Consider the following 15661-nt stretch of genomic DNA (forward strand, 5'->3'; position numbering starts at 1 on the left):
ACCAGAGACCTCCTCCGTGCTAGGCACATTCCTCCATCCCTGCTTCCCCACTGCAGCACAGCACACCAGGGAGGGACAGCTTATCAAGTATGTAATGTACCACAGCTGTAATACCCTGCGGTCCCTCCTGCCCCGGGAGATGGGAGAGGCTGTTGCATGCATGCTGGAAGCTGGTCCTGCTGCACAGCACCCCACGGTGTGATGCTCACGTGCTGTGGTCACAGAGGTGCAGAGACGAATCCCAGTGAAGCCAGGCAGAGAGCTGCTCACTGGAGGGCATGCAGCTTGCCCGCTCCTGGAGAAGGGAGCTCGCAGCAGGAAGGGCTAAATCGGGGCCAAGAAGCAAAGCTGGGCTCTTAACCGGCTCCTGGCAGGCAGGTGGGGCATCCTTCGCCTGCTGCAGGGTAAGAGCAGCTCTGCTCCTGCTGTTCCCCTGCTCCAGGGTAGCACAAGGTTGCCACTGCCCACAGCTCCGGTCTTCGTGTCCTGTCCCAGCTCCACTCGGCTCACTGGATGTCACCAGGTCTGGCTATAAACCAGTCCAGTTGCCGACAGTCCCAAGGGCTGGGTGGCATGGCAGTGCACCAGGCAGGGAGGTGGGAGAGCTGACACTTGCAGCTGCGTCACCCACAGCCCCACATCAGCACCCGCACGCATCCCCACTGGAGAGGAGCTGCCTGGTGGCACCAGGCTGTGCAGTGAGCGTGGGCTGGACGGGGAGCAGCTGGACGCGGCCAGCTCCTGCCAGTGTCAGTGTCACTCCCACTGGGTGGCAGAGGTCAGTGGCTGGATCGCCTTTAAAGGAAAGGCATGTGCGTTCTCCCCGTGCTCCCATGTGGGCTGGCCTGTGGGGCCACGCAGGCGGCAGAGCCAGGTCCTTGTTCAGCCCACCCTGCTGCGCTGGCTGTGCTGTGACACCAGGTAGCAGTTGAAGTCACTCCCATAAGACCAGACACAAGTCCCCAGGCTGGAGCCTGCGTCACTTTTTAACCTGTTTTACCTGTGCTGTTCTGCTCACAGCGCTGGAAATCAGGTTTGCTAAAGTCTTTTGTAACACTGTATGTAAAACTGCTGCCATAGACATTGGATACCCCCAGCATCATCTCTGGTGGGTCCAGTGGTCTGGAAGTGACGCAGGATTTTCCCACCATGAACAAACCCATCTCCCTGCCGATTCTGCACAAAAGCTGCCCAAAGGAGTGGGGTGCCAGAGCTGCGGTGCTGCGGGAGTGTAATGGCAGGGGCTCCCCTCTCGCTGCCCAAGGACAGCTCTGCAAAAGCGAAACCATGCAGCAGTGAGAGCAGAGCGTGATTGGGCTTGGCTGGGAGGCAGGGAGCCGCAGCCACTTACCGTCTCCCTGGGAAGACAATTATACGTCTCCAATCAAGACACAAATTTGCTGCTGTTACAGAAATGTCAAGCCTCTGCCTTGTGCCTGCTGCTGAAGACGTGGTTCATCCTCCCTCCTGCTCTCCCTGGAACTCTGCTTTTTTAGCTGGTGACACCTGCCTAGAGCTGTATCCATTAAAAATTCTTAATATAATACATAACTGCCCATCTGCCTGAGTGCACGGCAGCAGGAGGGGGCACATGCTGTACCTGCGCTTGCTGGTTTCTCAGGGAGCAGGAGGAGCTGCACTCGGGGTTGAAATGCAGCTGGCGCTGGGGTGGTGTGGGGAACTGCCCGACACTTCCCGCTAAAAACCACTTTAGTACAGCTCTTTAAAAACAGCACCTCGCTGAGATTGCGGGGGGAGTGAGGGGGCTGAGTGCAACCGCCCACATCAGACCCTGGCCAGGACACATATCAATTCGGTCATGTCTGTCCTGCGGTAGATGCCTTGCCCTGTTGCTCATGCTCCAGGGCTTATCCAGCACTGACTTAGTTTGGAGAAAAGGAGGTTGAGAGGAGACCTTATCGCTCTCTACAACTACCTGAAAGGAGGATGTAGCAAGGTGGGGGTCGATCTCTTCTCCCAAGTAACAGGCAATAGGACAAGAGGAAACAGCCTCAAGTTGCGCCAAGGCAGTTTAAATTGGATATCAGGAAAAATTTCTTCACTGAAAGGGTTGTCAGGCTTTGGAACAGGCTGTCCAGGGGGTTGAGGTGGTTGAGTCGCCATCCCTGGAGGTGTTTAAAAGAGGTGTAGACATGGTGCTGAGGGACATGGTGTATTGGTAACTTGGCAGTGCCGGGTTAACGGTTGGGCTTGATGATCTTAAAGGTCTCTGCCAACCACAATGACCCTCTGACTCGCAAGCGGTTGTGCTTTGTCACACCACGGAGCCGCCGCCAAACAGCACCGGGCAAATCTGCCCCCACCATCCGCGCTGGGGACCCGAGCGGGGACCCCCGAGGCGGCGGCGCAGGGCGGGGGGGGGGGGTTCACCACCGCCCTCCGGGGCGGACTGCGGAGCTCCCGTGGGTGCCCCGTGGGCCGCCGGCGCTGCGCAGGGCGGGCGGTGGGCGCTAGAGGGAGACTGTCCCTTCCCGTCCCTCCCGTCGGGGGGGGCTGAGAGCGGGGCCGCGCCGCTGCTTCCCCACCGCGCTCCGGACATCGCAGGTCTCCAGCAAGAGCCTGCCCAGCGGCGGCACCCCGGGGGCACCAGGCTCGGCCCCCTCCGCCTCCCCGGCAGGAGCCGCCCGGGGCGGGGAAGGGGTTAACGGCGGGGGCGGAGGGCCCGCACCGCCCGGCCCGGCCCGGCCCTACTTAAGACGGCGGCGGGTGCGGGGGCGGCTCCGGGAGATGGCGGCTCCGCGCCGGCCGAGCGGCGGGGGGCTGCGGCGGGCCCCGCAGGACGGGCGGCTGGAGGAGATCAACAAGGTGGGGCTGGGGCCGCCCCCCCCCCTCCTCCCGACCCGACCGGACCCGGTCCGACCCGACTCGACCCTTGCGGGGGCGGCCCTGAGGAGGGCTCCGGGGGGGCGCGATGGGGATGGGGGGCGGCCGCGCCGGGGCTGACCCGGCGGGGATGGGGCGGTGGCGGGTGGGGGAGAAGGCAGGGGCAGGTGGAGCTGCCACCCCCCGTACTGTTTGCCTGTGTCCCCCCTCGGAGGGGAAGGCGGGTGGAGGGGGCAGGCGGTGGCTCTGCGGGGTGTGTGTGGGGGATGCTCTTCATCCCCTCCGCCCTCGGTGTTGCCCCCGCAGGCGGCTCTTCCCCCTGCAGCCCCGGCGGGTCCGAGGGCTGTGGGTGCTCAGTGGTCGGCTGCCACCAAAGATCCTTGAGGAACGTGCTCCAGCAAGAACAGGAGCTGCTGTTCTCCCGGAGGGCTTCAACCTCCCCTTCGGCGCACAAGCCTTGGGCGGGGGGAATGGCAGGTCCTGGATTAGTGCAAAGTACGCTGGGCTTTGTGCCCTTCACGCTGGGGTCAGGCAAGGTCCTTTCCCCCGAGCTTCGGGCTTGACCCGTCCCTTGCTTGGCATGGCCTGCAGGGGCAGCTCCGTTGGCATCCCTCCCGGCCAAAAGCAGTTCTGAGGGTGGAAAGAAGGTTTTAACCTTGAAACAATCAACGGTGGGATTTCTAGGGTCGTTTCTTGGTGGGTTTGGTGGTCACTTGCTGATACAGCCAGTGGCCCCTTGCTGTTACAGGTGGAGAAATCAAAGAGCTGCCCAAGTTGAAAGCCTGGAGGAGACAGTGGGCTTGCCTTGCCCTCGCATTAACTGGGTAGCGAAAAGTGCCAATATGTTCCTCCAGGCAGGGGTGAGGCAGCGGAGGTGAAGTTTATGTAGGTCACTGGAGAGGGAATTACGTGATTAGAAACCAGGAGGTGCTGCAGAATGAGTGGGAAAAGAAGTGTGGAATAAGGTGTAGAATAAGAGGACTTGGTTTAAAAAGGAGCCTTTGAAGCCTGGTGTTGGAAGGCAGGCATGACTCCCTGTGCCAAGGAGGTGCGTAGGTGGGTCTAAGGTGTCCCCCATAGCCAAGGCAGTGTTGACCCTTGGGTTGAGTGCGTTGTACCTATTGCTGCAGTTTCTGCTGCTGCAGAGCTGTCCTCCAGCATCACTCAGGCACAGGGTGGATACGGGACACTGCTGATGTGCCACTGCTGTGCCCCAGGGCTGGGGGCTCTTCTTCCTCCCACGCAGGGGGACAGGCTCCTACCTCTCCCCTAAGTAGCCATCACTTCTGGCAGGCTTTTTCTCTGCGTGAGGTTTGGATGACAAAAATGAAACAAGCTACATCCTGCTGACGGAGGTGGGAGCTGCTTGTTCCCGTCCTTGCTGCCCCGTGTGTTGGCTCAGCGCTAGGAGAAGGGATTTGAGTGGTGAGAACTCAAGCTGCAGAGAGGACGGGTAGCGGCTGCCCACGGATCCTGAGCAGCCGTTGTGCTGTAGCGGCTCTGGGCAGCAAACCCAGCGCTGCTGTGCTTCCTTTGCTCTGCCAGCTCTGCGTGGGGACTGCAGCGAAGCAGCTCACGCTTCCCTCTGATACACAGCTGATATGTAAACCTGGGCTGATACTGTGGCTGGAGGCAGGGAGGGGGTTTCCCAAGCCTTGAACAGCCCCAGGGCTGCAAGTGCTCCTAATAAAACCTATCAGGCCAAATTCCTATCAGGCTTAATCTTATTGTCTCATCCTAACACTTAGCTCCCTCCCAGCTCTGTTTTCCTGGCTGGTTGCTACCCCAGAGCTCTCGCTGGGATAAGGGTCTTTGGCAGGCAGTGTCCTGAGCGCACACGTGCTGCTGAAGGACAGTCGAGTCCTAGTATTGAATTCTCTCTTCCAGCCTGAAACTCTCCTCTGGGATCCCCTCTTGGCCGTTCCCCTCTTTCTGGGGAACGGTGATCACATTGTTCAGCCTCGTGCATCAAGGTGGCACGTCTAATCCAGCACAGATTAGTTTCAACCTAGTTTTACCCTCTAATGCGCTGGGCTGCGGGGAAGGAATTCAGCCTGCTGGAGAGCAGGTTCCCGTTTCTCCCATCCAGGGCAGGCACGAGCATCCCTCAGCCCCTTCCCAGTCCCGGCATGCTGGGTGCCTGGTGTCGGGCACCTAGACAGCCCGGTGAGAGCTTGGCCTGCCGGCTGGAGCTGCCTTTTAGGGGAGCAAGGAAGGATTTGGCTTTGCTCACGTTGTCTTGCAGGTAGCTGGGACGTGCGTGGCTGAATTTATTGGCTTAGAAAAGTCTCTCTGCCCAAGAAAAGCTGTTCAGGGCGGCAGTGGGGGAGAGGCCGGGGCTGATTAAGCAGGTCTTATTAATAGAACGTGCCCCTTAAAATGGGAGCTCCAGCAAAGGGCTCTAGGAGGAACTTCAGCCACTCGGGCTGAGTCTGAGTCATTGGCCCTGGGGACTGAATTTCTGTGCGCTATTGTGAGTGTTTGCCTTATCGGGGTTGCAGCCCGGCTTGCATACAATGTGGAGGATGGAATGCCTTTGAAATATGCTCCCCTGTTGCTTCCTTCAGTCTGGAGCAGAGCTGTGACACCGGTGGGCTGTCCGGTTCCCCTCCAGTTGAAATGCAAGGGGACTGGATGCTGGGGGTGTGCACAGTGTCACCCATCCTGCTCTGGTACTGGGCTGTCAGGGGCCATTGGACCCCTGGGCACATGTCCCTCCGCCATCCTGTATGGATGTAGCGTTCCCTTCAGTCTTCACCATTTCTGTGCTGCTTCTCGCTCCTGGAGAAATACAGCACTCTGCTGTGACATCCCCTGTCCTGGGGGTAGGTGGAAGCTGTCTGCTGTTCCTGCAGGGCAGGCATGAAGCTGTGACCTGGTGGCCAGGAGATTAGCTGGCCTTGTTTCAGTTCTCAGTAATGTTTGGCAAATTCCTTCTACAGCGGCTCTTCAGTGGCAATGGCAGTAGGTAACACTACTCTGCTCGCTGGTGACTTCTGCTGCTGGCTGAGCCCAGGTCTTGAAGCTGAATTGGGCCCTTTGTGTTGGGCTGGCAAATGATACCCCTGGGTAGAAATAACTGAGATAAATGAAATTGAGTTGGCAAAGGAGAGCGAAAGAAGGAACTGGGAACATTGCTTTTCACCACAGTTCTCAATTTGAGTTGGTGTCCATGGTGATAAGGGAAGTCTGTGTCACGCTGGTTTAGTCGGCATGGTCTCTGGTGTCCCATCTGGGGTTCGTGAGATGGGAGGAGGGGACGACAGTCGCTTCTGTCCTAGTGGGTTCCCTACAAAACCCTAGTTCAGCTGCATAGAAAGGACTTGCCAAAGCAGTGGCAAACTGGCAGTGAAGGTTTGAGGCATTTGGACTCCTTGGGCAGGTCCAGGCCCCCCTGTCCCAGTGAGGAAGGAGGGAGCCGCTCCAGGCGCGTGGGCTGGAGGGGCCCAGGGAATGTGCTGCGGGGTTAGGGTGGCAGGCAGCGCCTGAGCATGAAAGGCTTAGGGCTGACGACGTGGCGGCGGGAACTGGGCATCGGCTTGGGGCTGCAGCGCTGCCGGAGCTGGCCCAGCAGCCAGGCGGGCACAGCTCGTCACACCTGGGAACAGCTCGTTTCAGCCTTCCCTCTGGAAGAAATGAGAACACGCTGTGGAGGCTGGAGGGCATTTGGGTTACTGGTGGCTCTGTGGACCTCCTGCAGTCCTGGTGCCTGGAGGTGGGGCTTCTTTGCGGGGATGCGGTCTCGTTAATCACAAGTGATGCTGCCCCAGTACTACCAGTGCCGGAGATGCTAATCTCTTGGTGACCCACTCCTATGGAGAACTGCAGTGAGGAACACATGCCCAGAGCAGGGAACAGCCTCAGCCCTCTATCCACTCTAACCCCTGGAGGGGTTTTATCCTGGACAGGCCATGCATAAGCTGTGCAGATGTTAATGATTTCTACGCTGAAGAATGTGGTGTTGTCGCCGAACACAGATTGAGCCATTAAGCTGTGCTGGGCTCACTGGAGCTGGGCAGACAGAGGAGTGCGACCCTGCCGTCGCAGCTGGGGGTGTCGCTGGCAGAGCATACCGGCAGGGTATGGTCTGTGCAGGTTGTGGTCTGTTCTGTCGGGTACCTGAAGGTTTTTGAGGTGGGGTGAGGAACGAGTGACCAGAACTGACCCAGAATTTCCTCTCCAGCCTGAGCAGGGTAGGGGGAAAAATGGATAGACAGTCTGAGAGAGTGGGAGCCCTGTTCCTTCCCCGCCACGTCCTCTCTTGGGTGCATGATGTTCTGCAAACTTTGCCTGTTCTTTTTGCTAGCCCTCAGAGTTACCCAAGAGTTTGAAATTGCTGAGATCAGAGTGCTTTTTTTTGCGAGGAATAGGAGCCCTTGCTGGGAATAGGTGCCTGGTCCGTGTGCTGTGCGTGCTTAAACTGAGACAGGGGAGCCGAAACCTTGGGTGAGCAAGAAGAGGGGTTTCCGTGCAGTTATTCCAAAGGCACGTGGGGTGCCGTCCTCCCTCAAGCTGTTGGTGAGAAATCTGGGGATACCAGAGGCATTCCCCTTCCACTGGAATGTCAATGACGAGGTATGGAGGGATTCAACCCATTTTCGAGTCTCCTGGCACTGTTGCTCAGATGTGGCTCTGGGAATTGCGTAGGTCTTCTGGGTAATGTTGCGTTCATCCATGCCCTCTGGGGTGTTTTCCTTTATATCTTTAACCTTGGGGATACCTTTTTTTTTTTCTTGTTTTAGGAATTTCTCTGTGACCCAAAGTTCAGTGATGAAGAAGATCTGGAGACAAAGTTGGCAGTGTTCAAAGGTGAGAACTGGAGGGTTTCCCTGTCCTGTCAGCCTGACTGTTTGCTCTGAACAGATTATTTTCCTCAGCACTTGGATCTTACCAGCCTGAGATCCTCTGCCAAACACAAGTGACTGAGCTGGGATGGATGCCTCCTCCTTGCTTGTGGGACTTGGTGAAACTCCCCGGAGAGGTGGTTTTCCCACATGAGCTTTTGTGCTTCCCCCACTTGCAGGGCAGGGACATGTCACCCTGCAGACATTCTGCCTGGAGGCTGCTATTACTGCAAAACCTGCTGCGTGAGCAAAACCCAGGGGAGCAGCACAGGAGGACAGTTTCTGTCTAGATAGCTGGACAGGCTAGCTGGTACAATGGACAATGCAGTAGCCGAATTCTATTTTTTCGGTGAGGAGGAGGAGGATGAATTCCCACAGAGCAGAGGTCTCGGCTGCTTCCTGAAGGGCTTGGGGACATTCTCTCCCCAAAAGTTTCTTCAGTCTGATCTGGTCCTTCCCAAGCCCCTTGGTACCAGAAGCAACAGCAGTAATGTGTCTGTAGTCCTGACCGAAGCCTAACTCCAGTGGGTCAGGAGATCTGGAGCTTAGGTTTGGCCCATTTGCTGGGATGGGGGATAGAGAAAAAGCCCGGGGTCCTCTGCAGTTTGTCCTCAAAGTGGTTACAGGACAAGATTTGGCAGGGCTGTTCTGGGTGCATCCACTTTCTTTCCAAGCAGCGGCTGAAGGCAGTTGAGAGAACATGCCTTCTGCGTCACAGTGCCCTCAAGGTTTGTCCTCAGCCTGGCTCTAACCAAACAAAGCCTGACCTTGCTTCCATTTCAGGCATTGTCTGCTATGTCCTTTTTGGATTTTGGCTTTGCAATCCAGCATGGCAGAAGCTGGCTGGGGTTTTGTGGTCCCTTACCGTGCTGGGCACAGAGGAGCCTCCTGTGCTCCCCGTCCTTTTTTCTGTTGCCTTTTGTATGGCTTTGGCTTTTGGCTGCAGCCCCGCATTATTTTTCCCATCACAATGGGGGCTCTTCAAACATTGCAACTGTAGGTCACAGGCGCAGAATTCCCTGTAACGAGAGCCTTTGGCATCTCCTCCCGCTGCCTCGTGAGTTTGCCTCCGTGGCCTGTCCCGCTCTCCAACGCCTCCTCCAGCTCCTCCAACAATCGGCTCATTGTGTGATGATGGGGGGGAGCGTTTCTTCTCTGCCGTCCTTCCCGCTGCCCTCCCCAGCCGGGCCCGGGGAGCCCCCGTGCCGTGTTTGTGTAAGCGCATTTGTGAGGGGAGGGACCACGCGTGGTTTTGCCCCACCAAATCCCTGCAGCTGGGATGGGAGGGAAAGATGAATGTGCGAGCTGAGGCTCAGAGCACGATGATGTAAAGCTGCCTCTGTTCTCTGCGCGTTTGGCTAAGTGTCAGCCGAGAAGAAAAGAAAACACGTGCTGGGCACGGACACGGCAGAGCGGGGTTTGTGTGCCCGAGCCCATGCTGGGGGGCCTGACCCCCGCCCAGGGAGGCGGCAGTTCATTTGCACAAGGTCATTATGCTGGGACTGAGGGTGGGGAGCGCCAGTTCCACATCAAGCGTCACTTTGGCCTCTAAGCACATGTGTGACAGCCCCGATTTCATTTCAGTTGCTTAATGCTTGAAGGGAGACATTTATTCCTGCCTGAAGCATGAACAGCTTCAGCTTACAGCTGGTACTCCTGTAGGTCTGTCCTGGTCAGCTCATGACAGTCGTAATCCACCAGCTGAGACCCAGGTGAAGGCATGCCAAGCCATTCCTCTGCCTCCTGCCTGGAGCTGCCCATCAGCCCAGTTAACCCAGCACCTTCCTTCAGAAGCACAGGTCCTGGGAAGGCTCCGATGTCTGAAATATCCCATTTTCCCTTTGGCTCCTTAAATTAGCCTGCCACTTCTCTGTTCACACTCATCTGCTTGCTGGTGTCCCTGGAGCAGATGCAAAAGGCCTTTCCCTTTGGGGGGGGGGGGGGGAAGGAGCGGCCCGGGGGCTCTCACTTAGAGTCCTCTGAGGCTGTTGCGGGGAGGGAGTGCTAACTGCAGGGCAAGTGGAGATTTCTCCCGCTCAGCGCGGATGGACGTTGGCAGCAGGCATCTTGTTCTTCTCATTCAGCAGAACTTGAGATGATGGGGGGCCCCCTGCAGCGCCAGGAGCTGTATTGTCTGCAAGACGGACAAATCCTTGCCTGAAGAGCTTAAAGTCTAAATGGGGAACAGCTAGCGAGGAGGTGGGGGGTGGGTAGGAAGCACACAGGTGCGCTGCTCCAAAGGTCAGAAGCAGCACAGGACTGAAATCCTGATTTTTCTAACTCGAGTCAGTGCTCTGTCTGTTAGAGCATGCGAGCTTTTGTCCTGCAAAACTAACCAGACCTTCTTGAGCAAGCTCTGCCTTTCTCGGAGGATGCTGGAGTTGCCCGATTCAAGCAATGTTTGACAGCAAGCTGGAAGGGCAAACAACCTGCTCCAGCATAACTGCTCCGAGGCATGTTCTTGGCTTCGCCCTCTTGATGTGGTCCTTGAGCATCTCTGCTGGCAGGCGCCGCTCTGGGAGCGCGTTGGGAAGACTGTAGAGTCTGTCCCTTGCTATTGGTGGCAACTATGTCATTTAATCCCCCTCCTAATCCGATCACGCTTCATCTTGGGTGTGCTCAGGGTTTTGTTTTCCTTGCTACTCCTTCTGGGAGGCTGTTCCAGAGTTTTGTTTTTCTGGCTGGAATCCTTTTAACGCTATTTGTGGCTAGCTGATACCTTGTTCTCATGCCAGTGTTTTCCTTCAGCTTAAATGAAAAGCAGCCACAATTAAAGAGCACTTAACTCCAGAGCCCTGGAATTGAGCTAAGGGTGCTAAAACCAGGTCTTGAGATGGTCTCCCTCTCCCGAGCTGTTTGCATTCAGCAGTATCGCAACCTTATCCCCTAATCTTTTATTTCATTGCTCTAAGCAAGCAGCGCTTCAAAGCCCTGCGTACCCCCTCTTCTAGCGTTCTGCTAACTTGCTTCTGTGTCTCTTCCAGAGAAGTACATGGAGTTTGACCTGAACAACCAAGGGGAGATTGGTGAGTGACTCGGGGATGCTGGTGCTGGGCTGGAAGAGCAGCAGCCTGCTGAGGCGGTGTCTGTTGCTATATCTGCTGCTTCCCTCTGCACTCGTGTTGCTGAGGAGGAAAAATCTGTGGGCTGCTCCTGTCTCCAGCCTTGCTTGGCTCTTGATCCCCAGCCAGGGGCTTCCTTGGCTCTCCAGCCCCTGCCTCTCAGCTTTCTCAGTCTCTCCTCACCTGCTTCGAGATCTAAGCTCTTCTCAGTCCTGTTCTCCTCCTGAGTCTCTGCTTAGCTCCTCCACTTTTTTTCTGCTCTAAATGCTTTTTTTTTTTTTTTTTTTTTTCCCCTTCTCCCTGTTTCTCCACCGAGGCTGCCTTCCCAATCCTCAGCATTTCCAGAGCTGGGAAGCTGCAGGGCTTGGACAATCCTGGGTTTTGCCTGGCTTGAGGCAGCAGCTGTATAAAACCACGAGCACTTCTAGTGCAGAGAAGCTCTTTGCTTTGCTGGGAGGGGAGCGGAGGGAAGCAGTGGACTCGGGTGTGAGTCTGGCTCAGCTGAGCAGCCCTGGTTTGGGCCCAGAAAGCACCAGTTATGTAAAAATCCAGCCTTGTCCAGGCCTGAAGTGTAATCACTCGCATGCTGCTCCCTTCCAGAAGGCTGCTGCCTCGCTCCCCTCCTCCACCAGTCCTCGAGCTGAAGTAAAGCCCGTGGGGAGCTGGAGAAGGCCTGACTCAGGGCTGCGCTGCCTTTTCCGGGAGGGAAGGGGCCAGCAGGTCTCAGCGGGTGGCAGAGCAATGGAAGGAAATGGCCTGTGGCGATGGGCAGGGGCACCCGCTCCCCGCAGCCTGTTTGTCTCCAGCTTTAACCCCGGCGTTGCTTCCCTCCTCCCAATTTTTGTGATTCTTGGCACCACGCTCTAAGCTAGAGAGCAGTGTCCCCACGTGTCTTTGGAGCACTTGGAGAGTTGTCCCTCTTCTGCGTGTGTGGTGCTTTTATCTTGAGCTGCAGAAATGGGAAGCGATGCTCTGTGCTGGGCAGTACCACGGCGGGCTGTACTGGAAGGCTTCTCTGGGCTTTCAGCAACAGCTTAGTGCTGTCAGCCTCAGAGTCCACAGGTGAGGTGGTCTGAGGTGCGAAGTCCTGCCTGTATCCTTGGGGTTGGTCTGTGCTCAGTGTGGTCACCTCTCAACAGCACCGATTGCCTTGCTTTTGCAGATTTGATGTCTGTCAAAAGGATGATGGAGAAGATGGGGGCCCCGAAGACCCACCTAGAACTGAAGAAGATGATCTCTGAGGTGACTGGAGGGGTTAGCGAGACCATCTCCTACCAGGACTTTGTCAACGTGATGCTTGGGAAACGCTCTGCTGTGCTTAAACTGTGAGTGTCCCTGGGAGGGAGCTGGGGAGATGCAGGACCGGAGCTGGCGTGTCGGGGAGCTGGGAAGCAGAAGTGGTTCTGCCTGGTGGAGGTGGAGCTGTGCACGCTTGGTGTTCGTGGAGGGGAGACGAGGACCCTTGTGAAGGGGGAGTTTGCAGGGAGACATGAGAGGATGTATAAGCCCACCTCTGGGCCGAGCAGTGGTGAGTGCTGACAGCGGAGTTGCCTGCTGCGTGTCAGCGCAGGCTTCCTCCCACGTGCTCCATGCAGAGCGATTCTCCGCCTCTCCTGAGGGTGTGCAGGCATTCAGCACTGCGGGACTTCTTCCCGTCTCTTCCCTGTGGCTCCTGCTGGCTTTGGGGACACAGGCTTCCTCTGTGAATGGTGGCAGGACTCGAGTGGTGAACGATGGTCCTGCCAACACCAGTTGGCTGGCTCCTATTTCCCGCAGGATGCTCCCTCGCTGCCTGATTTTTGGAGAGACGGGCAGTAGATGGAAACAGGACACATGCTTGAAACAGCTGGCTTGTGCTGGGAGAGGATTTCTGCGGTACAGGCTGCCAGCACTAGCCTCCCACGGCCCCCTCTGCCCTCCCGACAGGGCTCTGTAACAAATGGCTTCCGAACACTTGCTTGGCTCCATCTCCACCCCATTGAAGCCCGGCTTTTCCTTTCACAGCCACTGAGGCTGGCCCTGCTTTTGTATCTGTAACCACCATGAATAGGAGCTGCTCCTCTCCATCCCCCTTACCCCTTTCTGAAGGCAGCTTTGGAAACACGGCCAGCTTTCAGGGCAGGTTGGGAGGAAGGATCTTGCTCCCACCTCTCATGTGGTCCCTGTAAGCTGGTACATGCTTGCTGGCGATGAGTCCCACCTCTTCCCACTGAGCGCCCTGTGTCTGTGTGTTGGGATGCTCCTCTTCCAAGCACGCACAGACTTCTCGCATCCCTGCTCCTCCTTTCTTTCTCCATGGAAGCAGGCTGAGCCTCCAGCCTGTCCCGTATCTTCCATCCTTCCTCTCAACTGCAGCAGTTTTCACAGATGGGTCCCTTCTCTTGCTAACAGACGCCCCATTGTCTGCTGGACTCTTTAGAGCAGGAGCAGAAATGTAAAACTCGTCCCAAGAGCAGTGCGGTCCTTTGATCCAGCGTGGCAGCTGGCATTCCCAGCGTAGCTGCAGTCCTCAGGGAGGAAGACAGTGCTGGTGGTTGCAAAATGCTTGGGATTCTTCTAGCTAGTGCCTTGCTCCTTGTCTCTGCCCTCTTCCCTGGCTGTAATTGCTGTTGTTTGCTTGATGTTGGCTTTTGAATGTTCTGCTGTCTGGTTATGTATGAGGTGGGCCAGGGACGGCATTTGCTTTTACGCATCAGGAGCACTTGGCATGCGGTGTGTGCCCAGGGGATTTCGGAAGTGGCTGTCTAAATAAAACGTGCTAATCCTCTGGGCTCTGAGACGAAAACCAGCAGAGGCTTTGGGAACCCACTCCTGGAAGCTGCTGGAAAAGCAAAGCTGCCTGCCAGGCTGGCAGCGCTGCCCTCTCGGCTTTCCCTCCTCTGTTAACTAACTAAGCCCTTTGCTTAGAAGGCAGATGCTATTTTTCAGCAGATAAGATAATCCCACCCCCAATGATGGGTAAAGATGCACCTGCTTTTTTCATTGGTGTTGTCTGCTGTGTTTTGCAGGGTCATGATGTTTGAAGGAAAAGCCAACGAAAGCAACCCAAAACCTTCTGGTCCGCCTCCAGAGAGAGACATAGCCAGCCTCCCCTGAAGAGGACAGGCTGAAAAATTGGCACCGTTTGCTTTGCTGGTCTGTAACAGAGGTTACCTGTGCTTTGTTACTCTTTACTGTGGACAGTCCTAGTTTTCAACTAACCTGCCTTAGAGGAACAGCAAGTGAAGCTGGAGACGCCCAGCTCGTGTCTTTCTGCTGCATCCCTTAGCCAACTTGATTTGTTAGACAGAAGCTGTAGCGCCAAGTGTAATGCGAGTCAAAAAAAAAAAAAAAAAAACAACCTGTGATTTTACTTTTTCCTCTGCCCTTCCTGCATTTCTCGGATGAGGAGCTACTTTCTTCCCAGCACATGGATTCAGAGCTGTGCTTGTCACAACAGGTTCCTAAAGGGCCTTGCTGCCAGACATTGAGCGATATTCTGGCAAAGCCCCTGGCAGCAGCTTCATGGGTGCAAAGAAATAAGTGCCTTCTCTGCTCTGCTCTCTTCTCTGCTTCCTGACTTTGGACTAGTTCTTCCTCTCCTGACCTCACCAAAACAGAAGTCAGGCTCCCACCTCTGTGGTCTAGTGGCATGCTAGGTGAACATGGGAAGGTGCATGGACACCAGAGGTGAGCATAGACACCAGAGGTCTGCCTGCAGGGCCTTTAAGCTTAGAGGTGGGCATGGCTGACTGCAGGGGCAGCTTCTGTCCGCTCTGTGGGTTCATCCTGCAGTGAGATCTCGGTGGGTCCAACACCAGCCACTGCAAGTGGGGATGACCAAGGTTACGTTAGGGGCCCCCTTCCTCGCACATCTCTACTTGGATGTGATCAGGAGCCTAACCTCTAAACAGGGGGGCTGTCTGTCCTGTCCATCGTGTGTAGAAACAAGCCTGCTGTTGTGCCTGCGCAGCCCCTCGGGAAGGCCTAGGGGAAATTAAACCTTCAGGTGAAAGGAAGCTGGGTGACTAAACTGTGAGCCCTGCCAGACCAGTTGCAGATGAGGATCTGTCCTCACGCAGCTGCTCTGTCCCTCTGATTTTTGCAGACCTCCCTGTATGTGTTTCGGCTTGGTTCCCTGGGCTATTGGGTACAATTCCCTGATGGATAAGCCCTCAAGTCTGCAAAATAGGAATGGCTGTAAGAGTAGAGCATGAGCTGGGATCCAGATGTAGCTGGGACTGTGCTATCCACACTCTGGTTACTGCAGTGATTCTTGCTCTATACACAATTTCTGGAATCCAGATGTTTGCTCTTTGCCCTTTCCCTACTCTTTTCTTAAATGTTCTTGGCAGCTTTTAACTTTTTTTAAATCATGGTTTAATAAATAAGTTTTTTAAAGGAAGTACAGATGATTAACTCTACTAGGCTGAATGTTCCTGCCAAAGGCTGCACTTTTAAATAAAAACAACATTCTCACTACTGTTTGCATGAAAACCAAAACTGTAATGAAGAGAAAAAATTATAAGCAAAAGCAACACCGGTCTGCTTTAAGGACTGAAAATAAATCTTTTGAAGCTACACTGTGTGCCAGTGTATTTAGTTTAGCTCCTCTGAAGCTCGGTCCATATGATTGGTTGCAGATTAAGTGAGCTGGTTTCCAATTCTGTTAATATAAACCCTTAAATAGATCCTGGAGATAGGTTTGGACTGCCTTGATCTGATCTTTATCTGTAACAACTGAGTGAATGCCATGGAGTTTGTGTTATGAAATGCAGAGGCCACCTCCTGAAAGCTGTCTTTTTTTCCTGACTTACTGAAAGAAAGCAGGTGGTGGTGCTTGTTTTAAGGAATAACTTGTTTATCAAGAGCAGACACTTTTAATGCTTCTCTTGAAAGAGGTGGGTTGTGTTTTCTTTTTAATCCTCTCTG

At 55.4% G+C, this 15661-nt stretch overlaps 1 protein-coding gene across 1 annotated transcript; it reads left to right on the forward strand.

Moving 5' to 3' along the window:
- The first annotated feature begins 2686 nt into the window (after positions 1-2686).
- AIF1L (allograft inflammatory factor 1 like) lies at positions 2687-15312 on the forward strand. The gene is made up of 5 exons (XM_082492814.1): positions 2687-2826; positions 7587-7653; positions 10673-10714; positions 11913-12075; positions 13759-15312. Exons 1-5 carry the CDS (start codon positions 2749-2751, stop codon positions 13844-13846), a joined length of 438 nt encoding a protein of 145 aa, XP_082348940.1. The 5' UTR covers positions 2687-2748; the 3' UTR covers positions 13847-15312.
- The last annotated feature ends 349 nt before the right edge of the window (positions 15313-15661 follow it).

This window comes from Vanellus vanellus (genome assembly GCF_965231255.1).
Source record: "Vanellus vanellus genome assembly, chromosome: 18".
Classification (NCBI taxonomy): Eukaryota; Metazoa; Chordata; class Aves; order Charadriiformes; family Charadriidae; genus Vanellus; species Vanellus vanellus.

Excerpts from the sequence above, each read along its gene's own strand:
- AIF1L (XM_082492814.1), top strand. The coding sequence starts at position 2,749 with ATGGCGGCTCCGCGCCGGCCGAGCGGCGGGGGGCTGCGGCGGGCCCCG. Across the intron at positions 7,654-10,672 it reads AAAGTTGGCAGTGTTCAAAG|AGAAGTACATGGAGTTTGAC; the intron begins GTGAGAACTGGA and ends TGTCTCTTCCAG. Across the intron at positions 12,076-13,758 it reads CGCTCTGCTGTGCTTAAACT|GGTCATGATGTTTGAAGGAA; the intron begins GTGAGTGTCCCT and ends TGTGTTTTGCAG.